Source organism: Mesoplodon bidens (genome assembly GCF_964165515.1).
Source record: "Mesoplodon bidens genome assembly, chromosome: 6".
Lineage (NCBI taxonomy): Eukaryota > Metazoa > Chordata > Mammalia > Artiodactyla > Ziphiidae > Mesoplodon > Mesoplodon bidens.
In genome coordinates this window covers 76,469,318-76,491,069 of record NC_138162.1, presented here as the reverse complement: position 1 = coordinate 76,491,069, position 21,752 = coordinate 76,469,318, and the positions used below count along the sequence as shown (strand labels likewise).

At 45.6% G+C, this 21,752-nt stretch overlaps 1 protein-coding gene across 1 annotated transcript; it reads left to right on the top strand.

Annotated features, from left to right (window-relative positions):
- Nucleotides 1-247: 247 nt before the first annotated feature.
- Nucleotides 248-14,587, top strand: DMRT3 (doublesex and mab-3 related transcription factor 3). Its single transcript, XM_081237584.1, has 2 exons — nucleotides 248-799; nucleotides 12,720-14,587. Exons 1-2 carry the CDS (start codon nucleotides 334-336, stop codon nucleotides 13,682-13,684), a joined length of 1,431 nt encoding a protein of 476 aa, XP_081093710.1. The 5' UTR covers nucleotides 248-333; the 3' UTR covers nucleotides 13,685-14,587.
- The last annotated feature ends 7,165 nt before the right edge of the window (nucleotides 14,588-21,752 follow it).

The following is a 21,752-nucleotide window of genomic DNA, read 5'->3' as shown; positions in this document are numbered from 1 at the left end:
CAGACCATAATCAGAGCTCTCGCCGGCTCCTGGCAGCCGCCGCAGCGCCTCAGCGAGGGAGGACGTGCCGGCCAAAGCAGCGGCAGGCGGAGACGCGACCGGCGTGAGATTGGTGGAGCGCCAGTCGGGAAGCTGAGGCTGTGAGCGCCGCGGGAGCCGTAAACACGGCTGCAGCCCCTCCGGCCACCCCGGAGCGCACGCGGCCGCGGGGACTGCTGGACCAAAGACTGCGCCGCCCGGAGGCCGCCCCTGAGCGGGCCTCCCAACCCGTCGTCCAGCTCTCCCTGACTCGCTCCCACCGCCAGCCCGCCAGCTCTTCCGGGAGCCCGGGGCATGAACGGCTACGGCTCTCCCTACCTGTACATGGGCGGCCCGGTGTCGCAGCCGCCGCGGGCGCCCTTGCAGCGCACGCCCAAGTGCGCGCGCTGCCGCAACCACGGCGTGCTGTCCTGGCTCAAGGGCCACAAACGCTACTGCCGCTTCAAAGACTGCACCTGTGAGAAGTGCATCCTTATCATCGAGCGGCAGCGGGTCATGGCGGCGCAGGTGGCACTGCGCAGGCAGCAGGCCAACGAGAGCCTCGAGAGCCTCATCCCCGACTCGCTGCGCGCCCTGCCGGGACCCCCGCCGCCGGGAGACGCCACCTCTGCCCCGCCGCCGCCGACCTCGCAGCCGTCTCAGCCACCGCCGCCGCCGCCGCCGCCGCCGCGCCCCGCTGTGGAGTTGGCTGCTGCCGCCGCGCTGCGCTGGGCCGCGGAGCCCCAGCCTGGGGCGCTGCAGGCGCAGCTCGCCAAGCCAGGTAAGAGCAGCTGCGGTGCTGGGCCGGGCCCCGCGCGTGGGCGAAAACACTTCCAAGCGGCTACTGCTGCTTTGGTTGGGAGGCTCGGAGGCGAGTTTTGGGGAAGATGGCCCGGCCCGGCCCGGCCTTCCGCCCCAACTCCAGCCGAGCCGGTCCTTACTCTCTCGGCAGAAGCGACCTTCGGTCTGGACCCGCGAGGTAGGAGGTGAACCCAGGCGCCCACAGGAAAGGCGCCTCGGGCTCGCCAAGTGCCTTCCCCAGGTTAAAGGGGGACGGGTAAATAAAGAGGTCGAGACAGGACCAAATTAAAATCCGCGTGGGCACACACCACCGTGAGGCCGGGCTTTCTTGCCGCGGGCTTTAGAGGGTCTCGCATTTGGAGGTTGGGATGGGTAGGTGCAAGGAAGGAGCCAAGGCCCAAGGCTTGGATGACTCTGGGTGTTTTTCTCGGCCTCCGGGGAATTTGAGCGAACCCGAAGCCTTTCAAGTAGCCTACTGTGGCCTCCAGCCTCTTGCAGTCTGTTGAAAGAAGCCCTATTTAGAAGCAGTAGTAAACAAGGGCCAGAGAGGCCCCCAAACCGATAGCGGGGGCTCAGAATCTAGTGCGCCCAGAGTCAACCAACTCCTTTTGCAGAATTGCTCTGGTCCTTTAACACCATTCCGCAGGCAGCCGTCAGCAGTCTCCATGACTTTAAAGAAACAGAAACAAAACGACCTACAGTGAGGAAGGCCAGCCCTGGAGAGTCCTTTCCCCAGTTCTAGGTGGGCCTGGGCCTCCTCCCTCCTGTCCTCTCCTCTCCCCTCTCCTCCTCTGCTGTGCTTTAGAGAGCATGGGTCTGCCCTGAGCCCTGGAGGTGGGCAGATTCCTCCCCTCACCTTTCCATCCGGTTCCCTCCTTCAGGCCTCCAAAGCCTTGCAAACCCCAGTGGAGCCTTTCCTCCTGGAGAATGTCTAGTTTACCATCCTGCCCAGCCCAAGGGCTCCTTTGATTTTAAGCTCGTAGAATTCTGTGGACAGGTGTTTGGTCTTTCCTTTTCATTGGGGCAGATGTACAAAGGAAAAAAGCCCATCTTCTCTGGGAGGGGCTTGAGGGGTATGCTGGAATTCAGAGATGGAAGGCTCTGTAAGGCCCAAAGCCCTCCCTGTGGGCGGAACTAATGGTAGAGCTTCTGCCTACCCCCAGTCTCCCCCCACCCCGAAAAAGACTGTACCTCTGGCTCTTGGAGAGAGGCTTTCAGCAGCACTGCACTGCTGTGTGGAGCCAGGGAAACATTTGGGGTGAGTTGGTAGGCAGCCTGGCAGGTGCAGTCCTGCTGCCCTGTTGCTCAATTATGCTCTCCAGACCTGAAGCTCTGAGAACATCTTATGGGAAGAGCAGAACTGGGTATTTTAAGGACAGAGGTGAGTTTACTGAACATGGATTTTGTGGATGTTTAATCCCAGGTAGAATATAAGCATTTCCCTGAGTAATGTCCGCCCACTCCCAGTTGACTCTCTTTTGTCCGTGTGATCTCTTCATATTTATAGGTTTGCCACAGAGGAATAGGAGGGGGGCAGGGAAAGAACATTCTTTTTGTTTTTCTCCTTTAAGTTAGAGCAGGTAACTAGGAGAGTTTTGTCTCAGTTCTCCATGCCAGTAACTTTTCTTAACTTTTCCATTTCCAGTTTCTCTGTCTCCATTTCCCCCAGCACTAGGTCAGGAGTTTTGAGTGTGTGACAGTGGTAGCATCTTGCAGTGGCCACCTGCTCAGCAGCACCCGTGGTAATAGTGCTTTGGGTTCTGGGGTCCCTGTCCAAGAGGGGATTCTTTTCACATTGTGTGCTGTTCTAACCATTCTTTGGGATAGCCAGAGTTCACGGTCTCTAAAGAGTCACAAAACCAAAAATAACCCTGGGAGGCGGGGAGTGAGGGGCAGGCAGAAAGGCCAAGCAGCAGCCTCAGTAGCAGAAGGGTACATGCTTGGGGAGAATAGGAGAGGGAGACTGCAACTGGACAAACCAGACCTGGTGCTCTCTCTTTTACTCAGAACTAAGTATTCTGGGATGACCTGAGCCTTTCAAAATGAAAAGAAGTAATTGCAAAGGAGAATAGGATTTACCACTAGAAAAGGTCAGAGTGATGGCTTTGGGGGCCTAAGCTATCAGGGATCAAATGCTCAGGTCCTAATGCATACCTTGCACATTTATTTATGTAACTTTTGTTTTCTTCTTTCAATTGGTTCGACCCCATAATTCCATTCAACACCAACAAAAAGCGAGTCACCAATCCGATGATGGTGAGAGAGGGCAGGAAAGGAATAGATAATTGTTTTCCATTAGGAAGGCAAGTATACAAGTGGATCGGTTCTATGCAATGCTTTGTACAGAGAAAGCCCATTTGGGTTTTATGTTAGGGAAAGCCACCTGAATGGGACTGTATGTATTTTTCCTTTTTTGGCAGTTGTTCTTATGATGTATTTGTATGTAACATACCATGCATATTGAGAAGCTTGTCAGATAATGGTCCTGGGTAAGTAGCTCACTATGTAGACAAGTAAATGAAGCTCTGTTTGAATGGTAGTAAGTTACATGTACAGTAAGTTCAGAGACCATTAGGAATGTCTAAATATCTCCTGGTGATTTATGGAGATTTGTTTCTCTGTGATTTCAGTGTCAAAAACATGGTTGGTCTCTTTAGTACATAGCTGTGGAGACATTTGCTTTTTTTTGTTGGCTCCAAATGCAAGTGCACAAACACACAGAGTCTTTGCCCCTCTCCAGAAATCCTTGTGAAAAGTACACGCCCTAGAGAAGGGAATGTTTGCTGGGCACCGCTGGAGAAAAAAACACCCAGTTCAGGGAGCAACATTAATACCAAGACTCAGTTTTGTAGGTGGAAGAAATTTCTTTCCCAAATTCTGCTTCCGATTCTTTAAAGGAACAGGGATTGTTTTATCTAACGGTGTATCATGTTTAACATCCCTTTTAAGGTGGAGGTGGTTGTAAGGAAAATTTTCATATTCTCAGGTTATTACTTGTAGCAATGGATTAAAGCTTTTTTTTTTTTCGTTTTGGCTGTACATTTCCCCTGCTCCTAGATTATCATCTACGACTGGCCTGGAATTATTAGATTTTGATGAAGCCCCAAATTCTAGTCTAAGCTCCTTTAAATCTATCCTATTGATGCGTTTCTCTTTCATTTCCTCTTCACTCCCCCCTCCTTCCCGTCAGGAAAATACCTTGGGAAGCTTGAACACCTTTCTGCTCTTAGAGTATCTGAGTCAGCAGCCTCAACCAGCCAAGCCAGCCTTTCAGGGCCTGGGCTGTAGAGCTGAGGAAAGTTAGGGGTCACGACCAAGGTGAGAGGCTGAAGTTACATTCCTCTGTTTGGCTCCCTCCCCCACACCCTACTCTTCCTCCAGGAGAGTGGCCTGGGTCTCCTCAGGCTGCCAGAGGAAAGGGCTGTGGCTACAGATTCTTCCTAGGTTTACATCTGCCATCAAAATAAATAACATAAACAAGTTGTTAAAAAATTTCTTAAAGGAAAAGAAATCTAAAACATCGTATTTGATTAGGAGTAAGAGAGCAGGATTAACTAGGAAAGTAGGGTCTCCTTTCTTGTTTATTTCCCCTGAAATGGAGAGAACAAGAGACCTATAGGAAGGGAAGTTGGGAGATTTTGGAAAACTGCCTTTATTTGATTTTACCTCCTGTCCGGCACCTCCTAGCATCTTTATGCTTGCTCCGGGCTTTTCAGCTAAAGCTTGATTAGGTCCTGTCTGGTCAGCTTCCTAGTTTTAAATTTTACTTTAATTTTTTAAAAAAGAGACACGCACCTGCTTGGATGAGTGTTGCCAGAACACTGGTCCAGGCCAGGATGGGAAATTCTCTGCGACTAGAGGCTGAAGGAAAGGAAAAGTGGGAGAGACCTCAGAGTCACTCTGAGGGTGAAGGGTAGTTACGAATTTAAAACAGGGTCTGGGTATTTCAGACGCTTTGATTTGGGCCGAGGGGCCTGACTCAGAGTTGCATTTTAAAAAGCAAAAACCAACCAAACGAAAAGGAAGAAGCGAGACCGTACTGATCTCCTCCTAAAGCTTACCCACGGCTGGCTCTGGAGGGCGGACGCAGGGCTGCTCACAGCTCCGGGCCTTTCCCACCGGCGCCCGGTGAGTTGCCGAGTTACCGACCGGCTCCTTGGGCCCCGGCGCAGCCGAGAGCGCAGCGAGTGGAAGTGCGGGGCGGCGGCTCAGGGACCCCGGGCCGGGTCAGGGATGGGTGGGACGCCGGGAGAGGCCCATGCGGTGGCAGCAGCGCGCTCGCGGCTCCCCTGCGGCCTCCCTGGACCACTGTCCCCTTGCACCCAATCCAAGCGGCGCCCGCCGCTGCGGCGGCTCGTTGCACTCGCGCTCAGCCCCGCGGGCTGGGTTAGACCCCGCCTGTTCGGTTGGTTGCCCGATTTAGCAAAAAACCTGCAAATAAACACACAAAAAAGGGATATCAAATATTGTATGGGGCACACGTGTACTGAAACATTGTGATTTTTTGCTAAGCTGGGCATCCTGCTATTTTATCTGGCAACCCTAGGCCTCCGGGGCGGGCCCAGCCCTAAAGTCCTCGGGGGCGCCCCTCGGGGTGGGCGTAGCTCTGGCGGGTCTCCCAGTCTCTTTCTCCCTGTGGAGCCCAAGCTGCCCCCCGGCCGGCTCGGAGCGGCGCTGGTGTCCATCTTGTGGATCTGAGCACAAGGGTGGACAGGAAAACGGGAGCGTTTTCCACGTCTAGGAACCACAGAGTTCCACTGCCATCCGGGACAGAACCTCCCCCCACCTAACACACCCCTCTGGGTTATAAATCTGGCGGGATAGCCGTGCTCGTGCACTCGATTTACACAACCAACTCTTCTTCTCCCTGATGGATGAACTCCCGGGTTTAAAAGATTACAGTAATCACAGGAGGACAGTGTAAATCGAATCTGATAGCAATAACTTTCGGGGAAGGTCAGGCTCAAGTGAAATGTTACCACGCAACCGGCATTTTGTTTGCAAAATACAATCACAGAGCATTGATGAGAGATTCTTTGCTGCAGCCAGTCAGCACTTTCAGCTAACAGCTTTACAGAGGGAAAGGGAGCAAATCTTCATAAATCAACGTCCCTGGAGGAGTTGGAGCCCCTTTCTGGAAATGGTGGACTTCTTCCTGACGGGAAGGCAGGCAGAACCCAGTGAAAACCTACGTGCCTGCCTGCCTCTCCTTCCCCTTTCTTTGCCTCTTCCGTTTCTCCAGCTTTCCTCCTTTCTTTAGCTTTTTCACCTGTTGCGGCCCCTCAGCCATTGGTCACTCGGGTCCCTGGACCCCCATGTCTAGTGTGATGTGACTCTGGTGGCACAGTGGGCCTTGCACTGGGGTTTACATGGGCGCTGGTGGCAGAGGTTGGGGCCTGAGTGGTGGAACACGGGTCACATCGCTCCCAAGAGCTCCCCATGGCTTTAGTGCGTCACTGCAAACTGCTGTTCTCTGGGGAAACTAAAACATAACTAGGTGGGGTTTTTTTTTTTTTTGCATTTTATTATACAGTTAAACAGCTATAAAAAATAAGTACAATCAACTACTGAATAACAATATTATGGAACACTTAACATTCAGAACTTCAGTTTTCTACCAAATCTCTCATCTCTTTTGATTTCAGTGACTGGGCAGACTTAAATTTTACAAAGCTGGGATCAGTGTTCTGCTTGTTTCCCCAGCTAAGTATCACTTGTTTAGTTCAGTAGATGTTCCACTCATAGTCTTTATATGTGAATGTTTACGGCAACATTCCCTCCCACGAATACAGCAGTCTGCCCAGCTGCTGGCCTTTGGGGTACTTGCTGTGTTTCAATATAAAATACAACTCAGTGCACAGATAATTTGGAATTTTTGCAAAATATTCTTTAGTAAATTGTAAGCCTCTCAGTAGCCAAGAGGCAAATGCTTTGATCATCTCTGTGTAATCTTACCTAGCACAGTGCATGGGCACATAGTGAAAGATTTAATGATACTCGTTAAATAGGTGGATGAATAAGTAGCCAGTTGCATTTTTATAACTACCAAACACACTTGTAGATTTGTAGGTAATTTCCCTCCTGCTTCTTGAAAAGTGTTCCTTTCAGAGTCAAGAAAGAGGTCAAAACTAAATTTTTGCAGGACTTAACAAAGTGCACAGTTGCAATCCACACTTCCTTAAGTCTAGCCCTTTCTATATCAATGTCCGCCAAAATATTGGTCCCCAGGAATCATCTTGATTTCTTCATATGTTATTAAGCCAGTGTCATTAATGATTTAAAAAAAGCAAACATGACTATGTATTTTTAGTTTTCACAAGGTCCCACCCCCCAGCCCCCGGAAGAAAAGGAAAGATTTTAGACTGACGTTCATTCCCTGCTGTATGTTGGGTTTTCACCCATTCACTTTTTTATGATTCAGCATTTCTAGTGCAAGATAAGGATAACAGAAAATGTAAAAAGCGTGTCTCCTGTTTGAATTCTGACTGGGCAGGGGTCTTTTCTGGAAGCCCCATCCAGCTGGGGCTCTTCCTGGCCATTGCTATAAGATTTGTGTACTTTGAAAACGACCCATCAGGGAACAGTTATTGAGAGGTATGTCCCCAGAGCTCAAGTGAACAGATGAGGGCGTGACAGTCCATGTTTCAAAATGCGTGACATGATTTCAAAGGGAAAAAAAAAAGTCCGGTGACTTCTGCACTAGGAAGCAGCGCTCCCTATGCCAGTGCTTTCGTGTTTTTATTCTGGATGTATGCTATATTTTATTTTCATAGATAGAAAGAATGGATAAGACCCCCACACCTAAGTGAGGAAGATACTCATCTTCATGTCACGAGCAGAATGTTTTGCATATGTGGCAGGCTTCCTCAAAATCTTTCAAATAAATACTTAGGACTTTTTTTTTTAACTGCATTTTCATATGAAAAAAATCCACTGAAGAAAGTTAAAATTTGCAAACTGTAATTTTAGATTGGAAGTCACTTTTCTGTGGGTGTTCATTCTCTCTCCTTAAAGTCTTGTAGCTATCTTATGGCATAGATATATTGTGAAGTTGGAGCATTGTTTTCCATAGAAAAAGTGTCCTTCTCAATGGAGTACCTACTTTTTCAAAAAAAAAAAAAATCTTACCCTTGTGAAGAGTTTATTTCAGGGATGGCTGTGAGTGTTTCTACATCATGAAAAATATGCAATTGAAGAGTGAACATTTAGTAAGATTTTTAAAATATCTAGATGTTTAGCTTTAAAAATAGAAGATTATATCACTTTCAGTAACTGGTTTGTAATATCAGATGAGAGTGATTTCTTTCTACTTTTAGTCCAGTAGTTTTTGGCTTTTGGCACCTATATACTAGGAGTAAAAATATTATCAATTGAAATATATTCTTACTCTTTAATGTTCTAGGAATTAGGGTGTCAGTTTCAAGAAGAAAGAGGTTGAAACATTTGGGGAGTATTTCCTTTTTCATTTTGCTACTTGGCAGTTTCACATTTCTATATCTGGAAAGGCCTTTGTGTTTTAAACCAACAGGAACAATTTGTAAAGTTCATTTAGGGAAAAATCTACACATGTAAAGAAACACCTGTTATTAAATTGCGCTTTATCACTGGGCCCAAAACTCACCCTCTATAATTACTTGTGAAAGTCTGTATTTATGACAGTAATTTACAATACTTCTAGTTTAGGCACAACAATACAACCAGTACTTGACACCATAAATTTGCAGGGCTGGTATGTTCTGACCTTTAGAAATTATCGCTGGGTAAGGAGTTATTCTTGGTACAAGGTGAGAGGCTAGTCTTCCCTTGCCCGGTTCTGAATCCCCAACAGCCTTGGATGTTGTCTGGGTTTCTGCTTACCCGGCACCCCTTAGCAGGACGTTATGCGTTGCCCAGGTGTGTGGACACCATGGGTGTGTCCCACTCACTGCTTCATTCAGTGGCTCCTGTCTCCCCTTTGAGTACAGTATAAACAGTGCTGAACTCAGTTGGTTGGAATGTTCTGAATTTGTAGATTTGTTTCCTGTGACATCCGGTTAGATTTTCTCACTTTTTGGCCATAGCCTGCTCACCCCTTTGGAGAGGCTGATCAGCCCAGAAATCTGCAGAGAGAAAGTGTGGATGCATCAGCACAATCCACCACACTCTTTGAGAAGTCACCAGAAGCTCTTGCTGCACTGGGGATGTCACAGTGGCAGGTGCAAAGGGTAGCACAAGAAAATATGAAAGAGGTCTCATGCAGTCTAGGGGTTCACAATTGGTAAACAAGCTGCCAATCCTAGAGGATTCTACTGTGGCCTGTTCTGCAGATCAGGAAAATAGGTTCAAACGTTAAATTTTGTATTGTCTGATTTATAGTCCTGCCGTCCAATATCCAGTTGATTGGGACAGTATGTCCTTTACCATCTTAAAAAAAATGCTAGATTTTCATAATGGTAGATATGTCAGATTAGCCAGAACATCATTTCTTAGTTCCCTTTTGGCTAAACTTCTGCCCTTTGACTCACTTTCTTCTGGCGTCTAAAGCATTCTGTGGAAGACTAAGCTTGGTAATAGAGCTCGAAGCATTTTCCCCAAATGTCTTCGGTGTCTGCAGCTCATCCAGAGTGGGGAAAAGTTACCTTTTAAAATGGGAAGGTATTTTTAGGTTCACACATTTCTTTTAAAAATATCACAATCAGAGCTTTTTAGCTGTATTTGCATACCTTTTTGTTTCCTAGAAGAACCAGTTGTTCCTTGCTTTAAAAAAAAAGCCAACAACCCACCATCCCCTGTATTGCTATGACACTGTGTATCATATTTCTTTCACTTTTTCACTGTGGTAAAATATACGTAACGTAAAATTTACTATTTTAACCTTTTTTTAGGGACACAATATAGTGGCTTTAAGTGTTTTCACAATGTTGTGTGGCCATCACCACTTTCCATTTTCAGAACATTTTCATCATCCCTAACTGAAACTCAGTACCCATTAGACAGTAAGTCCCCCTTACCCCCTGCCCTAGCCCCTGGTAACACCATTTTACTTTCTGTCACTATGAGTTTGCCTATTCTAGATACGTTATATAAGTGGAATCACAGAATATTTGTCCTTTTGTGTCTGCCTTATTTCACTTAGCGTGATTCATCCACATTGTAGCATGTGTGAGAATTTCATTCCTTTTTGAGGCTGAATAATATTCCATTATATGAATGGACCACATGTTGTTTATCCATTCATCCATCTTTGATGGACACTTGGTTGCTTCCACTCTCTGGCTCTTGTGGATAATGCTGCTATGAACATTCGTGTTCCATGTGTGCATATTTGCTGCTTAGCAAATTCTGCCTGGTCGTGTTTGCTTTCCCCCTTGCACATGAGTCTTATTTCCCCAACTTGGTATTAAATTCCACAGGTTAGGGGCCAGTCTTATACATCCTGGTACTTTCCACCCTTTATTCTGTTTTCCTCAGTGTCTTGCAGGTTACAGCAATACAAGTACTTGATACTGACAATAATAGATAATGAAAGCTAAAGAAATAAGAAAACTGTTTAGAGGAGCACAGTATTTAAAACATTATTTTATGTCCATATTTTCCCCAGGAGAGTATTTGACTTGTTTTCCCAAGCTCCACTGAGCAGGGGCCAAGATCCAATTGTGTGTTGAGTGCAGTGCTGAGTTAACATACTGTCACTGTCCACTTATTGTCAAGTGTTTAACGATAGAGTAACGCCAAGAGGTAGGCGTGGGGTCCTGAGTCAGGAAAATGTAGGCAGGTCTAGCTGATTAGAATATGAAGGTATGGAAGCTTTTTTGTTGCTGTTTTTCTCATTGGGATCAAGGACAAATACCACATTAACCCAGGGGGTGAAAACTGGGATTCCAGTCCTAGGAAGTTGCAGGAGAGGATATGTCAAATTTCTCTTGCAAAAATAGGTGGTTTGTGCATATCCCAGAGTTGTTACAGAAAGCAAAAATGGCTTCATGTGTGTGGGCTGCAAATGATCCCCACATGGACACTTGATATTTTGTACTGGAAAAAGAAGCAGTGTACATAAAATGCAAATTTAGGACAACTATGAATTTCTATCAGATTTATAAGTGAAAGTTTCACTGATATAGTTTAAGAATTTCTTTAAGTATTTATTTATGCCTAGGACATATTTATTGCTTTGTGAAGAATCAAAGTTTTGTTTTTCAATTATAATTAAGGTACATCCCATATTAGAAGAATGCTCATAAATGGGCCTTTGTTTAAGGCTTTTTATTTACTTTCAAAAATAAATTAATTTTCTTTATTTCTGGCTGCGTTGGGTCTTCGTTGCTGCGTGCGGGCTTTCTCTGGTTGCGGCGAGCGGGGGCTGCTCTTCGTTGCGGTGCGCAGGCTTCTCATTGCGGTGGCTTCTCTTGTTGCGGAGCGTGGGCTGTAGGCACGCGGGCTTCAGTAGTTGTGGTTCACGGACTCCAGAGTGCAGGCTCAGTAGTTGTGGCGCATGGGCTTATTTGTTCCACAGCATGTGGGATCTTCCCAGACCAGGGATCGAATCCATGTCCCCTGCATTGGCAGGTGGATTCTTAACCACTGCGCCACCAGGGAAGTCCCTATTTAAGGGTTTTAAAATAAACAACAACAAATAGGAGGAGGTGGATTTTAGAAGCTGCTTTGATGAAATTTCACCAGCCGGCTATCTACACATAATCAGGTGTGCCCACTGAGAAGGAAACAATGAGGCTATTCAGGCAGGGCAGTGGATAAAGATCCACTCGCATATAGCTTGTTAATAAAGAATATGTTTCTTTATTATTAAGATCTCTTAGAACCTACTTCTGCAAGCAGACCAGTCTTACTTATTTACTCCTTCCTTCCTTCCTTCCTGCCTGCCTGCCTGTTTAGCACCGTAATACTAGCCCTTGTGTGTGTGGGGGGGTGATGTCTTAAGTCAAAATGTTAAATTTGCAACTGGTTTACTTCACGGCAAATCTCTGCTTTATTTGGGAAGCTTTTTGTTTTGTTTTGTTTCTCTCTTCTTTTAATATAGTTCAGGAAGGTATCTTGAAGTTCTCTCCATGAACTTTACTAATGAAACAGTTCATGAAAACCTGTCTGCTTCTTGCAGCCCAGGTCCTGGAGTTATGAACGCACTGCTTCACTGGTGGATCTTGCTCCCTGGCAGTTTCACAAGCCTTCTCCAGCCATTTCCTTCTATCTCTCTGCAACCTGTTCCACATCCAGATTTCACAGCTGGTTTCGCTTGCCCTCTAGTGTGGGTTATAGGCAACCAAGTCTGCCAGGACCTTGAGTGGGCTTTTAAGAAAAATTTCAATGTATAGAGGCTGCCTGTTTCAGTCTGGCAATCATATTGACTAGTTATTGTACATGGTATCCTGATGAAACATACTGACAACTAGTTCACAAGACAGTTGACACAAAATCTGCCTATGGGAAAATGGATTTAAAATATTAAAATTTCCCATGGGTATATGCGTTGTGCACCAGTTAATGTCCTTGAATGACACCGGCCACCTCATTTGCAGAAAAGGGGCCAGAAGACAAGCCTGAGTTCATTTTCCTGTTCTTCCCTGGATGGTGTTTATCCCCAGCCTGGCCCCTATTTAGATTGTTAGTGCTAGACAGCCACATCTGTGGTTGTAGGTATCGTGTTTCCGTTCTGTGTTGAAGGCAAGCTTCCCTGCACACACCATTCTGAGAAATCACTCCGATTTCTAGATCTTTATTTTCAGGTATTTTTTTCCCATTTGCCAGTGACACAGTTTGGACATTTTTAAGGCTTGCAGTATGTTATAACCCACAGGGAAGCAGTTCTTCTTGCAGAAAGCCCATGTAGGGCCCTCTCCTGAGCACATCTGTTCCCCTTTACACACAGCAGGAAAGGATTAACCCAGCTGTTGTCTGCTTTTCAGATTTGACTGAAGAACGACTCGGGGACAGCAGCACAGCGGACACCACCGAGACCTTCAGCGACAAAGACACGGACCAGAGGAGCTCCCCGGACGTGACCAAAAGTAAGGGCTGCTTCACGCCAGAGAGCCCCGAGATAGTGTCGGTGGACGAAGGGGGGTATGCGGTCCAGAAGAACGGAGGCAGCTCCGAGAGCCGACCCGACAGCCCCAAGTACCCCGGGGAGCAGAATCACCTCCTGATTGAGGGCCCCTCGGGGACCGTGTCTCTGCCCTTCAGCTTGAAAGCCAACAGACCGCCCCTGGAAGTGTTAAAAAAAATATTCCCCAACCAGAAGCCCACGGTGCTGGAGCTGATCCTGAAGGGCTGCGGGGGCGACCTGGTGAGCGCCGTGGAGGTCCTGCTTTCCAGCCGCACCTCCAGCTTGGCCGCGGACCGAACTGCGGCAGAGCCCGAGGGCCTGGTGCTGCCCCCCAACGGGCACATCTTCGAACACACCTTGAGCTCCTACCCCATCTCCTCTTCCAAATGGTCCGTGGGCTCGGCCTTCAGAGTCCCAGACACGTTGAGGTTTTCCGCCGACTCCAGTAACATGGTCCCCAGCCCCCTGGCCGTGCCCCTGCAGCACCCGTTCCCCCAGCCCCCCCGGTACCCTCTGATGCTGAGGAATACTTTGGCGAGAAACCAGTCGAGCCCCTTTCTGCCCAACGATGTCACCCTGTGGAACACCATGACGTTGCAGCAACAGTACCAGCTGAGGTCCCAGTACGTCAGCCCTTTTCCCACTAACTCTACCAGCGTCTTCAGAAGCTCACCTGTCCTCCCCGCCCGCGTCCCCGAAGACCCTCGGATCCCCATCCCTGACGATGGGTGTCCCATCGTGTCAAAGCAGTCCATTTACGCCGAGGACGACTACGACGAGAGGTCTGACTCCGCAGACTCTAGAATACTCAACACGTCATCTTAAAGTGCTACCCGATGGGTGGTGACCAGGTGACATTGTCTGTGCATTTGAACCCTGGCCCCCCCTTGAGGAGAGGCCACATCCTGTGTATACCTTTTCCTTCCGTTTCACAAAGTGACTGTGCTTGATTCTATACCTTAGCAATAAAAACATAACTTATTTAATTTCTTGCACTTCACTGGAAAATGCCAAATAGCTCTGCTCTGTGGCTTTAGTGCTGTTCGTTGTAAAAGAGAATAGTCTTGGGAAAGCCTTGGGCCCATGGAAGATTCATTTGGGGATGTAGAGCTGAAGGTCAGCCTTGCCCCTAAACTCAGCCTGGAATGTTCAATAAAATAGTATACTTGAATGAAATTTTTTTTTTTTTTTTTTGCCATACGCGGGCCTCTTGCTATTGTGGCCTCTCCAGTTGTGGAGCACAGGCTCCGGATGTGCAGGCTGAGCGGCCATGGCTCACGGGCCCAGCCGCTCCGCGGCATGTGGGATCTTCCCGGACCAGGGCACAAACCCGTGTCCCCTGCATCAGCAGGCAGACTCTCAACCACTGTGCCACCAGGGAAGCCTCTTGAATGAAATTTTGTAAAAGAGGATTCCTTAGGATATGTGAAACCTAAAGGCAGTGGTTTGGTTGCAAACGGACTATAAACAGGGACCTTATACTCCTGTGCTAAAAATCCTTCTTGCATTTTAAAGAGAGACTGCACTTAATAGAGTGAACTTCTCCCATGCTTATTTAAACTTGGACAGTTTTCAGAGACAAACTCCATTAAGAATTACTCTTCACATGGCTGAATCGAAACGTGTAATGTCAATGTCAGTGTAAAGCCAATCACAGCTGTGAACTGCATGAAATGTATTGTGAAATGAACACAAGATTAAGCTTTGTCAGGTTAATGTAGCATGCTAAGGACTCTAGAAAAAAAAATAAACGAAGGAGATGATCTTGGTTTATGTCATTTCTACTTGTGGAAAGAGGATCTCTAAAAATAGAAACTTGATATAAAAGCTACTTACCAGTGCATGGATCAAGGCTTCAGTTAAATGCGATATCCCTTGAGAAATATGAATGGCAAAGTTTGGGGGCTGCGTTGAGAAAGACAGAATTTATTTTTCAAGAATAGACTTAATTCAGTCCCTCCATCTGTTTATTTGTTTCTTCAGCAGATAATTATTGAGTGCCTACTACGTGTAAGAGGATGCTCTTTGTATGTTATTGTCCGAGTTACCTGCCCGTTGAGTCCAAGACAGCAGGGATTATATGATGGAGAATCTCATTAAAAGCAAAATAAAAATGAAAAAATCTACAGTGTGGAAAGTAAGCGAAGTGCATAGCACAGTACCTGATGCAGAGAAAGTACTCCATCAATGAGAGGAAATACTCCTATTAAGTTCAGTATATACTCCTATTTGCATTCAGGATGAAGAAGTGGATTCCCTCATTCTCACTTGGAGAAGATGCCATTCTGGTTTTGGGGGGTGATCACAACAAAACTTTGGAAAACAGGGCTTTTCCCCTTCATTTAAAAAGCATTTTGGGGGGGGGGCCGCTGTATATGGCAAGCTTCTTGCTCAGATATTTTTAGAAGTGAGTTTTAGAACAATAATGTGCAGTGGTGCCCACACCAACCACTTCTTACTCCTTTCTTCAGAATGCTGGAGAGGAAAGATGACTGCCCAGGTCAGACAATAAACTTATGAATGTGGAAGGGAAAGAAAATAAGTGAAAGCCTCTACATGACGAGGATGCAGAGCGAGCTCCCAGCACAAGAATAAGTCTTGAAGGGATCTTCATTCTGGGAGGAAGAAGGGCAAATCCTCTTGGCCTGAGATGCTCCTCCCTCAATGGGAACAGGAGCTGATGTCAGCTGCCCACCACCCTTGCATGAGTCCCAGGAGGAAAACATATTTAAAACAAAAAAACAAAATCTCATTTTTATTTCTACTGGGCACCTTTGGAATGAGAAATCATTGAGGGGAAAAATTCCTTATATAATATATTCCTCTTATTCCTTATATATTCCTTATATAATTATATTCCTTATATAATTCCTTATATATTCCTTATATAATTCCTTATATTAGTTGAACTAATGTCTATTTAGTTGACATGGTTACATACCAGCGTTTTTGAAAGTAAATATGATTCGTTGTTAAGGTTATATTTTAGTGAGGGGCTGGAGAGGAGAATAATGTGACCCCTGATTCTAAAACTACATGTCCAGGCCATTTTATATGGTAGTGATGGGCTAATGTCTGGGCCTACCTAGCCAAAATGTATTTTCAAAGGTATCTTCAAAAGTTTATCTATATTACAAAACACAGTTTATATTTATCTAACAAGCACCAATGATAACAGATTCCATACGAGATGAAAGTGCTATAAAATCTGTCTTCTCTTCAGGTTGAGTGACCTGGATTGAGCAAAACGGCTTAACATACGGTATCCTGACAGCTTGATTTTGCCCACAGATCATCAGAGTTCTTGCCCTCTTTTTCCAATGGCCAGCAAAATGGAACTGCCTATAAGACAGCTTATTTCTGGGCTACAACAGGTATGTTTGATCCTCAGTGTACTTCTGAAGCAAGATATGTTTGTTTCGGTGCGGTAAGTGTGGTACGGGGTCAGAGGGAAAAATTGGTTGTTAAGATCCTATGTCCTGCTTCCTGCATTCAGTTTTGCTTCCTCTGCAGTCCTGACAGCTGAGGCCCCTCTGGTTAAAGTGGCAAAACCTCTTAGATTCTAGCTCAGCTCTCAGAGACCATCCTGCTACGGTGGGCATGTAAGAATTCAAGGGAAATGAACACTCCTCTGCGCATGGGCACTCAGTCATTCTTTCACAGGAAACTCAACATCTGGATGAAAAGAGGAAAACAGCATCAACCAGTTCCTAGTTAAATCCCATCTGTCACACAAAATATCTGGGTCCTCGGCTGTACGCGGTTGAGTCAGGCCAGGCTTATAGAAAGTTAATTCCTATTAGACCACAGTGACCCTTTCCCCTGCTAGTCTTAGAGTAAATGCTTTGTTCATCTTTGATGTGATGGCGGGTGGGCTACTCATGTTGTCCTGCAGCAGTTTGTCTCCAAGTGTGGTCCAGACACCTGATACTTAGTCTCTAGTTTAGATTCCTGGGCCCCACTTGTTGAGTTCAGAATCCCTGTAGCCTAAGCTCCTACATTTTTACCATCCTCTCCAGGTAATTCTTTTTTTTTTTTTTTAGTTAGTTAGTTATTAATTTTGGCTGCATTGGGTCTTCGTTGCTGTGCGTGGGCTTTCTCTAGTTGCGGCGAGCAGGGGCTACTCATTGCGGTGTGCGGGCTTCTCGTTGCGGTGGCCTCTTTTGTTGCAGAGCACGGGCTCTAGGCACATGGGCTTCAGTAGTTGCGGCACACGGGCTCAGTAGTTGTGGCTTGTGGGCTCTAGAGCGCAGGCTCAGTAGTTGTGGCGCACAGGCTTAGTTGCTCCACGGCACGTGGGATCTTCCCGGACCAGGGCTCGAACTCGTGTCCCCTGCATTGGCAGGCGGATTCTTAACCACTGCACCACCAGGGAAGTCCCTCCAGGGGATTCTTAAACTCACTAAGATTTGAGATCTGCCTCACTCTGCATCACATCCTTAGGTTTCCTTCTTAGATCTATGCCAAGTAAAAGAGCTGAGGGATATAAACTGTGATGCTGGGGGTTTCAGGATCCCCATTCCACTCACATCTACTTTCCTACGGCAAGAGTAAACTTCACTGTGTACGCAGTCTTAATTCACGCCCTAGAGCCAGTTCAAATAATGGTAGTGTCAGTGTTAATGATTAGATCGAGTACACATTTGGGATCAGAAATGCCTGTTTCTGGAAACTTGGGTTTGGTAAAGGACCAGATATTAGCATAAACATGCTATCCTTTCCCCTAAGGGGACTGCTGCCAGTTTTTCAGTTGTTCCGTGATTCCTGGCTTACTTGTGACACCTGGAAATAGGTTTTGCCCTGGAGCTCTGAGTTCTAAGAAATATCAATAAACCTTCCCCTTTCTCCAGCTTTATTGAGATATAATTGACATGTAGCATTGTTAAAGATGTATAATGTGATGATTTGATATATGCATATGTTGGAAAATGATTACCATAATAAGGTTAGTTAACACATCTATCACCTCACATAATTACTTTTTTGGGGGGTTTAAATCTGTTCTCTCAGCAACTTTCAAGTGTACAATACAGTATTGTTAACCATAATCACCGTACATTAGATCCCCAGAACTTATTCATCTTGTAATTGGAAGTTTGTACACTTTGACCAACATCTCCTCATTTCCCCCACCCTTTAGCCCCTGGCAACCACCAGTCTACTCTCTGTTTCTATGAGTTTGGCTTTTTTATTTTTATTTTTTTCTTTTTGTGGTACGCGGGCCTCTCACTGTTGTGGCCTCTCCCGTTGCGGAGCACAGGCTCCGGACGCGCAGGCCCAGCGGCCACGGCTCACGGGCCCAGCCGCTCCGCGGCATATGGGATCCTCCCAGACCGGGGCACGAACCCATATCCCCTGCATCGGCAGGCGGACTCTCAACCACTGCGCCACCAGGGAGGCCCGAGTTTGGCTTTTTTAGATCCACATATAAGTGAGATCATATAGTACTTGTCTTTTTGTGACTGGCTTATTTCACTTAGGATGTAACATTTTCTTTATCTATTCATGCATTGATGGTCACTTAGGTTGTTTCCATATGTTGTGAATAATGCTGCAATGTACATGGAGTGCAGATATCTCTTTGAGATAGTATTTTCATTTTCTTCAGATATATTCCCAGAATTGGAATTGTTGGATCATATGGTAGTTCTATTTTTAATTTTTTGAGGAACCTTCATACTTTTCTCCATAGTGGCTGCACCAATTTACATTCCCACCAACAGTACAAGAGGGTTCCCTTTTCTCCACACCCTCTCCAGCACTTACCTCTTGTCGTTTTGGTAACAGCCATTCTAACAGGTGTGAGGCGATATCTCATTGTGAAATATCAACAGGTTTTTTTTTTCAGTTTCTTGTTTTTATTTTTGGTTTTGTACTTTGTAGAGGCATCATTTCACTTGATTTTATTCTGCTGTCCATGTTTAACATTAGCTATTGGTGATAATATAATCTGAGTATAAAGCAGTAAGTTTTTCAAAAGAGATGTTGCTCTTAACTGAATTTTAGTGAATAAGAGTGAGTTTAAAATAGACTTACAAACATGCCAGTCCTGCAGAGGAAAAAAATTAACATAGTAATTTGCTGTATACTTCCATAATTCCATAGTGGAATCTCTAGAAATAATATGTAGAAACAGAAGTTAATTGTAAGTGAATTTCAGTTGCTGGCTCCCAAATGTGTTTTAAAGTTGCTATATAACATCTGGGCTAGATTGCAGGAAATACACAGTGAAAAGTAGAAGCATTTCTATTATATCTGTATTATCTCAGCACTCTTGATGATGGGAAAACCAGAAGTAGTTTCACAAACGTCTTGAGAAGCACGGCATTTGTTAGCCAGGTGTATGGCTGTGGTTGAAATTAATAGACGAGCAACCTGAAAAGGGGACAGGTACCAGGGAAAAGGGGCAGTGATTTAGACCTCTGGTCTAGGCTCTTACAGTTAACTGGCAGCTTCTAAGAGCCTAAGAACATTTAAAATTTATGAAAAGAATAGGACCAGAGGAGGGGATCCTATTCAGTGCAGTGTAGCAGTCATATATTATGGGGTTTGCTCTTCAGGGACTCATCTTCCAGGTCCCCAGGTTGCCCTGTGGCTGGATCTGTGGGAGACGATGGTAGGGGAGGCATCCTGGGAACATTTGTTGGGTGCCCAGAAAACAGGCACTGACTGCATTTGAACGGACGTATTTGAAAAATGAACTTGATTTCATTGCATACTGTTTCAGTGATTCATTCTTTATATGTGCATTTACTCAGCAGAAGTGAGTTCAAAATAAGATGGATGCTAACTTTATATGTTAATTTTAATATTGAAGCTATCCTGTATTTGAAGAATAAGATCAGTGCTTCAATTTCATTTCTTATGTGGTACTGAATGTTGTCATTACTGGGGAAAAAAATCATTTCCGAAGGCATCCTGCCCAAATTCCAATCTTAGAGGGCAAGAGGAGTCTTAGAAGAGGCAATTTTGCCTTTTGCTGATGTTCTTTTCAGTGATATGCTTCATTGTTCCCACAGTATCATTTACTATTTCGGTGTGAAGGGTAAATAGCAAGGGTAGTGGTTTTTTCTTACATTACAATGGAGTTTATTTACTAATTGGATTCTGAGAGTTTGCTGGGGTTGTTTGGCTGTGTCAAGAGTTTCATATATCCCACGGGCAAAGCTACTGGACTTAACCAAAAGTAAACTCAGCAGTTGTTCAGAAAAGTCCCTCCAGAAGACTTGAGTCACTGCTTAGTGGTTTTAGATATGACCTCATACTTGCACTGTCATTTGAATGAAAGACTCCAAATGTCTGTGTGGAAAACAAAGCTGATGAATGAATGCAAATACCTGCAGCAAACACTGAGGCACTATGAACCAGCCTGCCAAAGCATCTCCACTACAGTAATAGCTGTGATTCACTGCAGACACTGAACCTTCAAGAAACATTATATCTAACGTGGTTTAGTGTTAAAGATGTTTTATTCTATAGAGACTTTTGAAAATTGGCAATTGGGTATGACGCATACGTAACTCCCTATTACATGGAGTATTTGATTTGCCAAAGGCCCTGTATGTATCTGTCAGAAACATGTTCTATATATTCCTGTTTATACCTACCCTAGACAAAATCTTGTTAATCCAACACTGACTTATTCAAATCAGCAATTCCAGGCACCTGTTAGATATTATTAATTATTTTAAAAGCTCTGTCTGGGTCCAACCCAAATGAAAATTATTAAAAATCAGTGCTATCCAGAATCTGGCATTTTCCAAAAATGGTTTGGAGTTATTTGTGACTCAAGGAGCAGTCATTTAGAAGGCACTTACTCTGTGCTAGCCATTCTTCTACACGATTTACATCTAGTAACTCATTTCATCTCTCCTCAGTCACTTAAGGTGGGTAGTATTACTCTTCCCCTTTGATAGATAAGGAAGCAAAGAAGTAACCTACCCAAAGGCAATCCCTGGAGGTGGTGGATGTGGGTTTCCATCTCAGCAGTTTGGGTCATCGTATGGGCTTAGAGTTCACAGGGTGTTTTAGAAGTCCTGTGCCTTTCTTTGCCCAGACCCCTGGTTTTCTCCGAGGTCCGGAGATACCTCCATCAGAAGTGGGAAATGCGGCCATGGCTGTAGAATCCTGAGCATTCAGAGCTCTCCCTGTCCTCCCTTTCCATCAGCGAGCCAGTCACTACAGCCGGACAGACGTTAATGAATGTTTCTCCTGGCTCTGCTGCCCCCTAGAGGTCGGTAGGGGTAAAGTGGATTAAGTCAGCATTTTCCCTCGGCTCCTTGGTCATAGTTAATCCCTTGACTAAACAAGAAAGGTGTGAGTCTTTCAAAGGCATATTTGCTACGTTCTGTTTCACACAAGTTCTGGGATCTCTCCTCCAGGACAGTTGTGGCTGTGGACCAAGACATTCACACCCAACAGCCCTGTGACACTGGACCTGCAGGGGATTCCTGAGAAGCCCCAGCCTACCGAGGAATGATTTCCCACTGAGCAAGTACCAGTGTCACAGATGGCTGTACTGTTGACCACAGATTCCCGAAGAAGGGGTCTTGGGTAAATGGACAATACTGTGGCTCCCACATTAAACTCAAATACGAATTGTCTAAAACCACCAGGAAGGAAATATAACTTTAAGTCGCAACTTTATTAAATCTACTAGACAAATAATAGAAAACAAGGAAGATCATTGAATCCAAAGTTTCTCCAAGTGTTGTCTATGAATCACTGGATTTGGAAGGCCCTGAGATGTCAGTTAACAATCTAGATCCTGGATTCCCTTCAGACCGTCTAAATCAAAACCTCTGGGAGGAGACATTCCCCCTCCTCCACAAGAATCTACAGTGGCAACAAGAACCACCAAAATCCACTCCTGTCTGGAGAACAGTCTTCTAGA

What these genes read in the sequence shown, in the direction of transcription:
- DMRT3 (XM_081237584.1), top strand. Translation starts at nt 334, where the DNA reads ATGAACGGCTACGGCTCTCCCTACCTGTACATGGGCGGCCCGGTGTCG. An exon ending in GGCGCAGCTCGCCAAGCCAG is followed by an intron (nt 800 to 12,719) that starts GTAAGAGCAGCT and finishes TCTGCTTTTCAG; the next exon opens with ATTTGACTGAAGAACGACTC.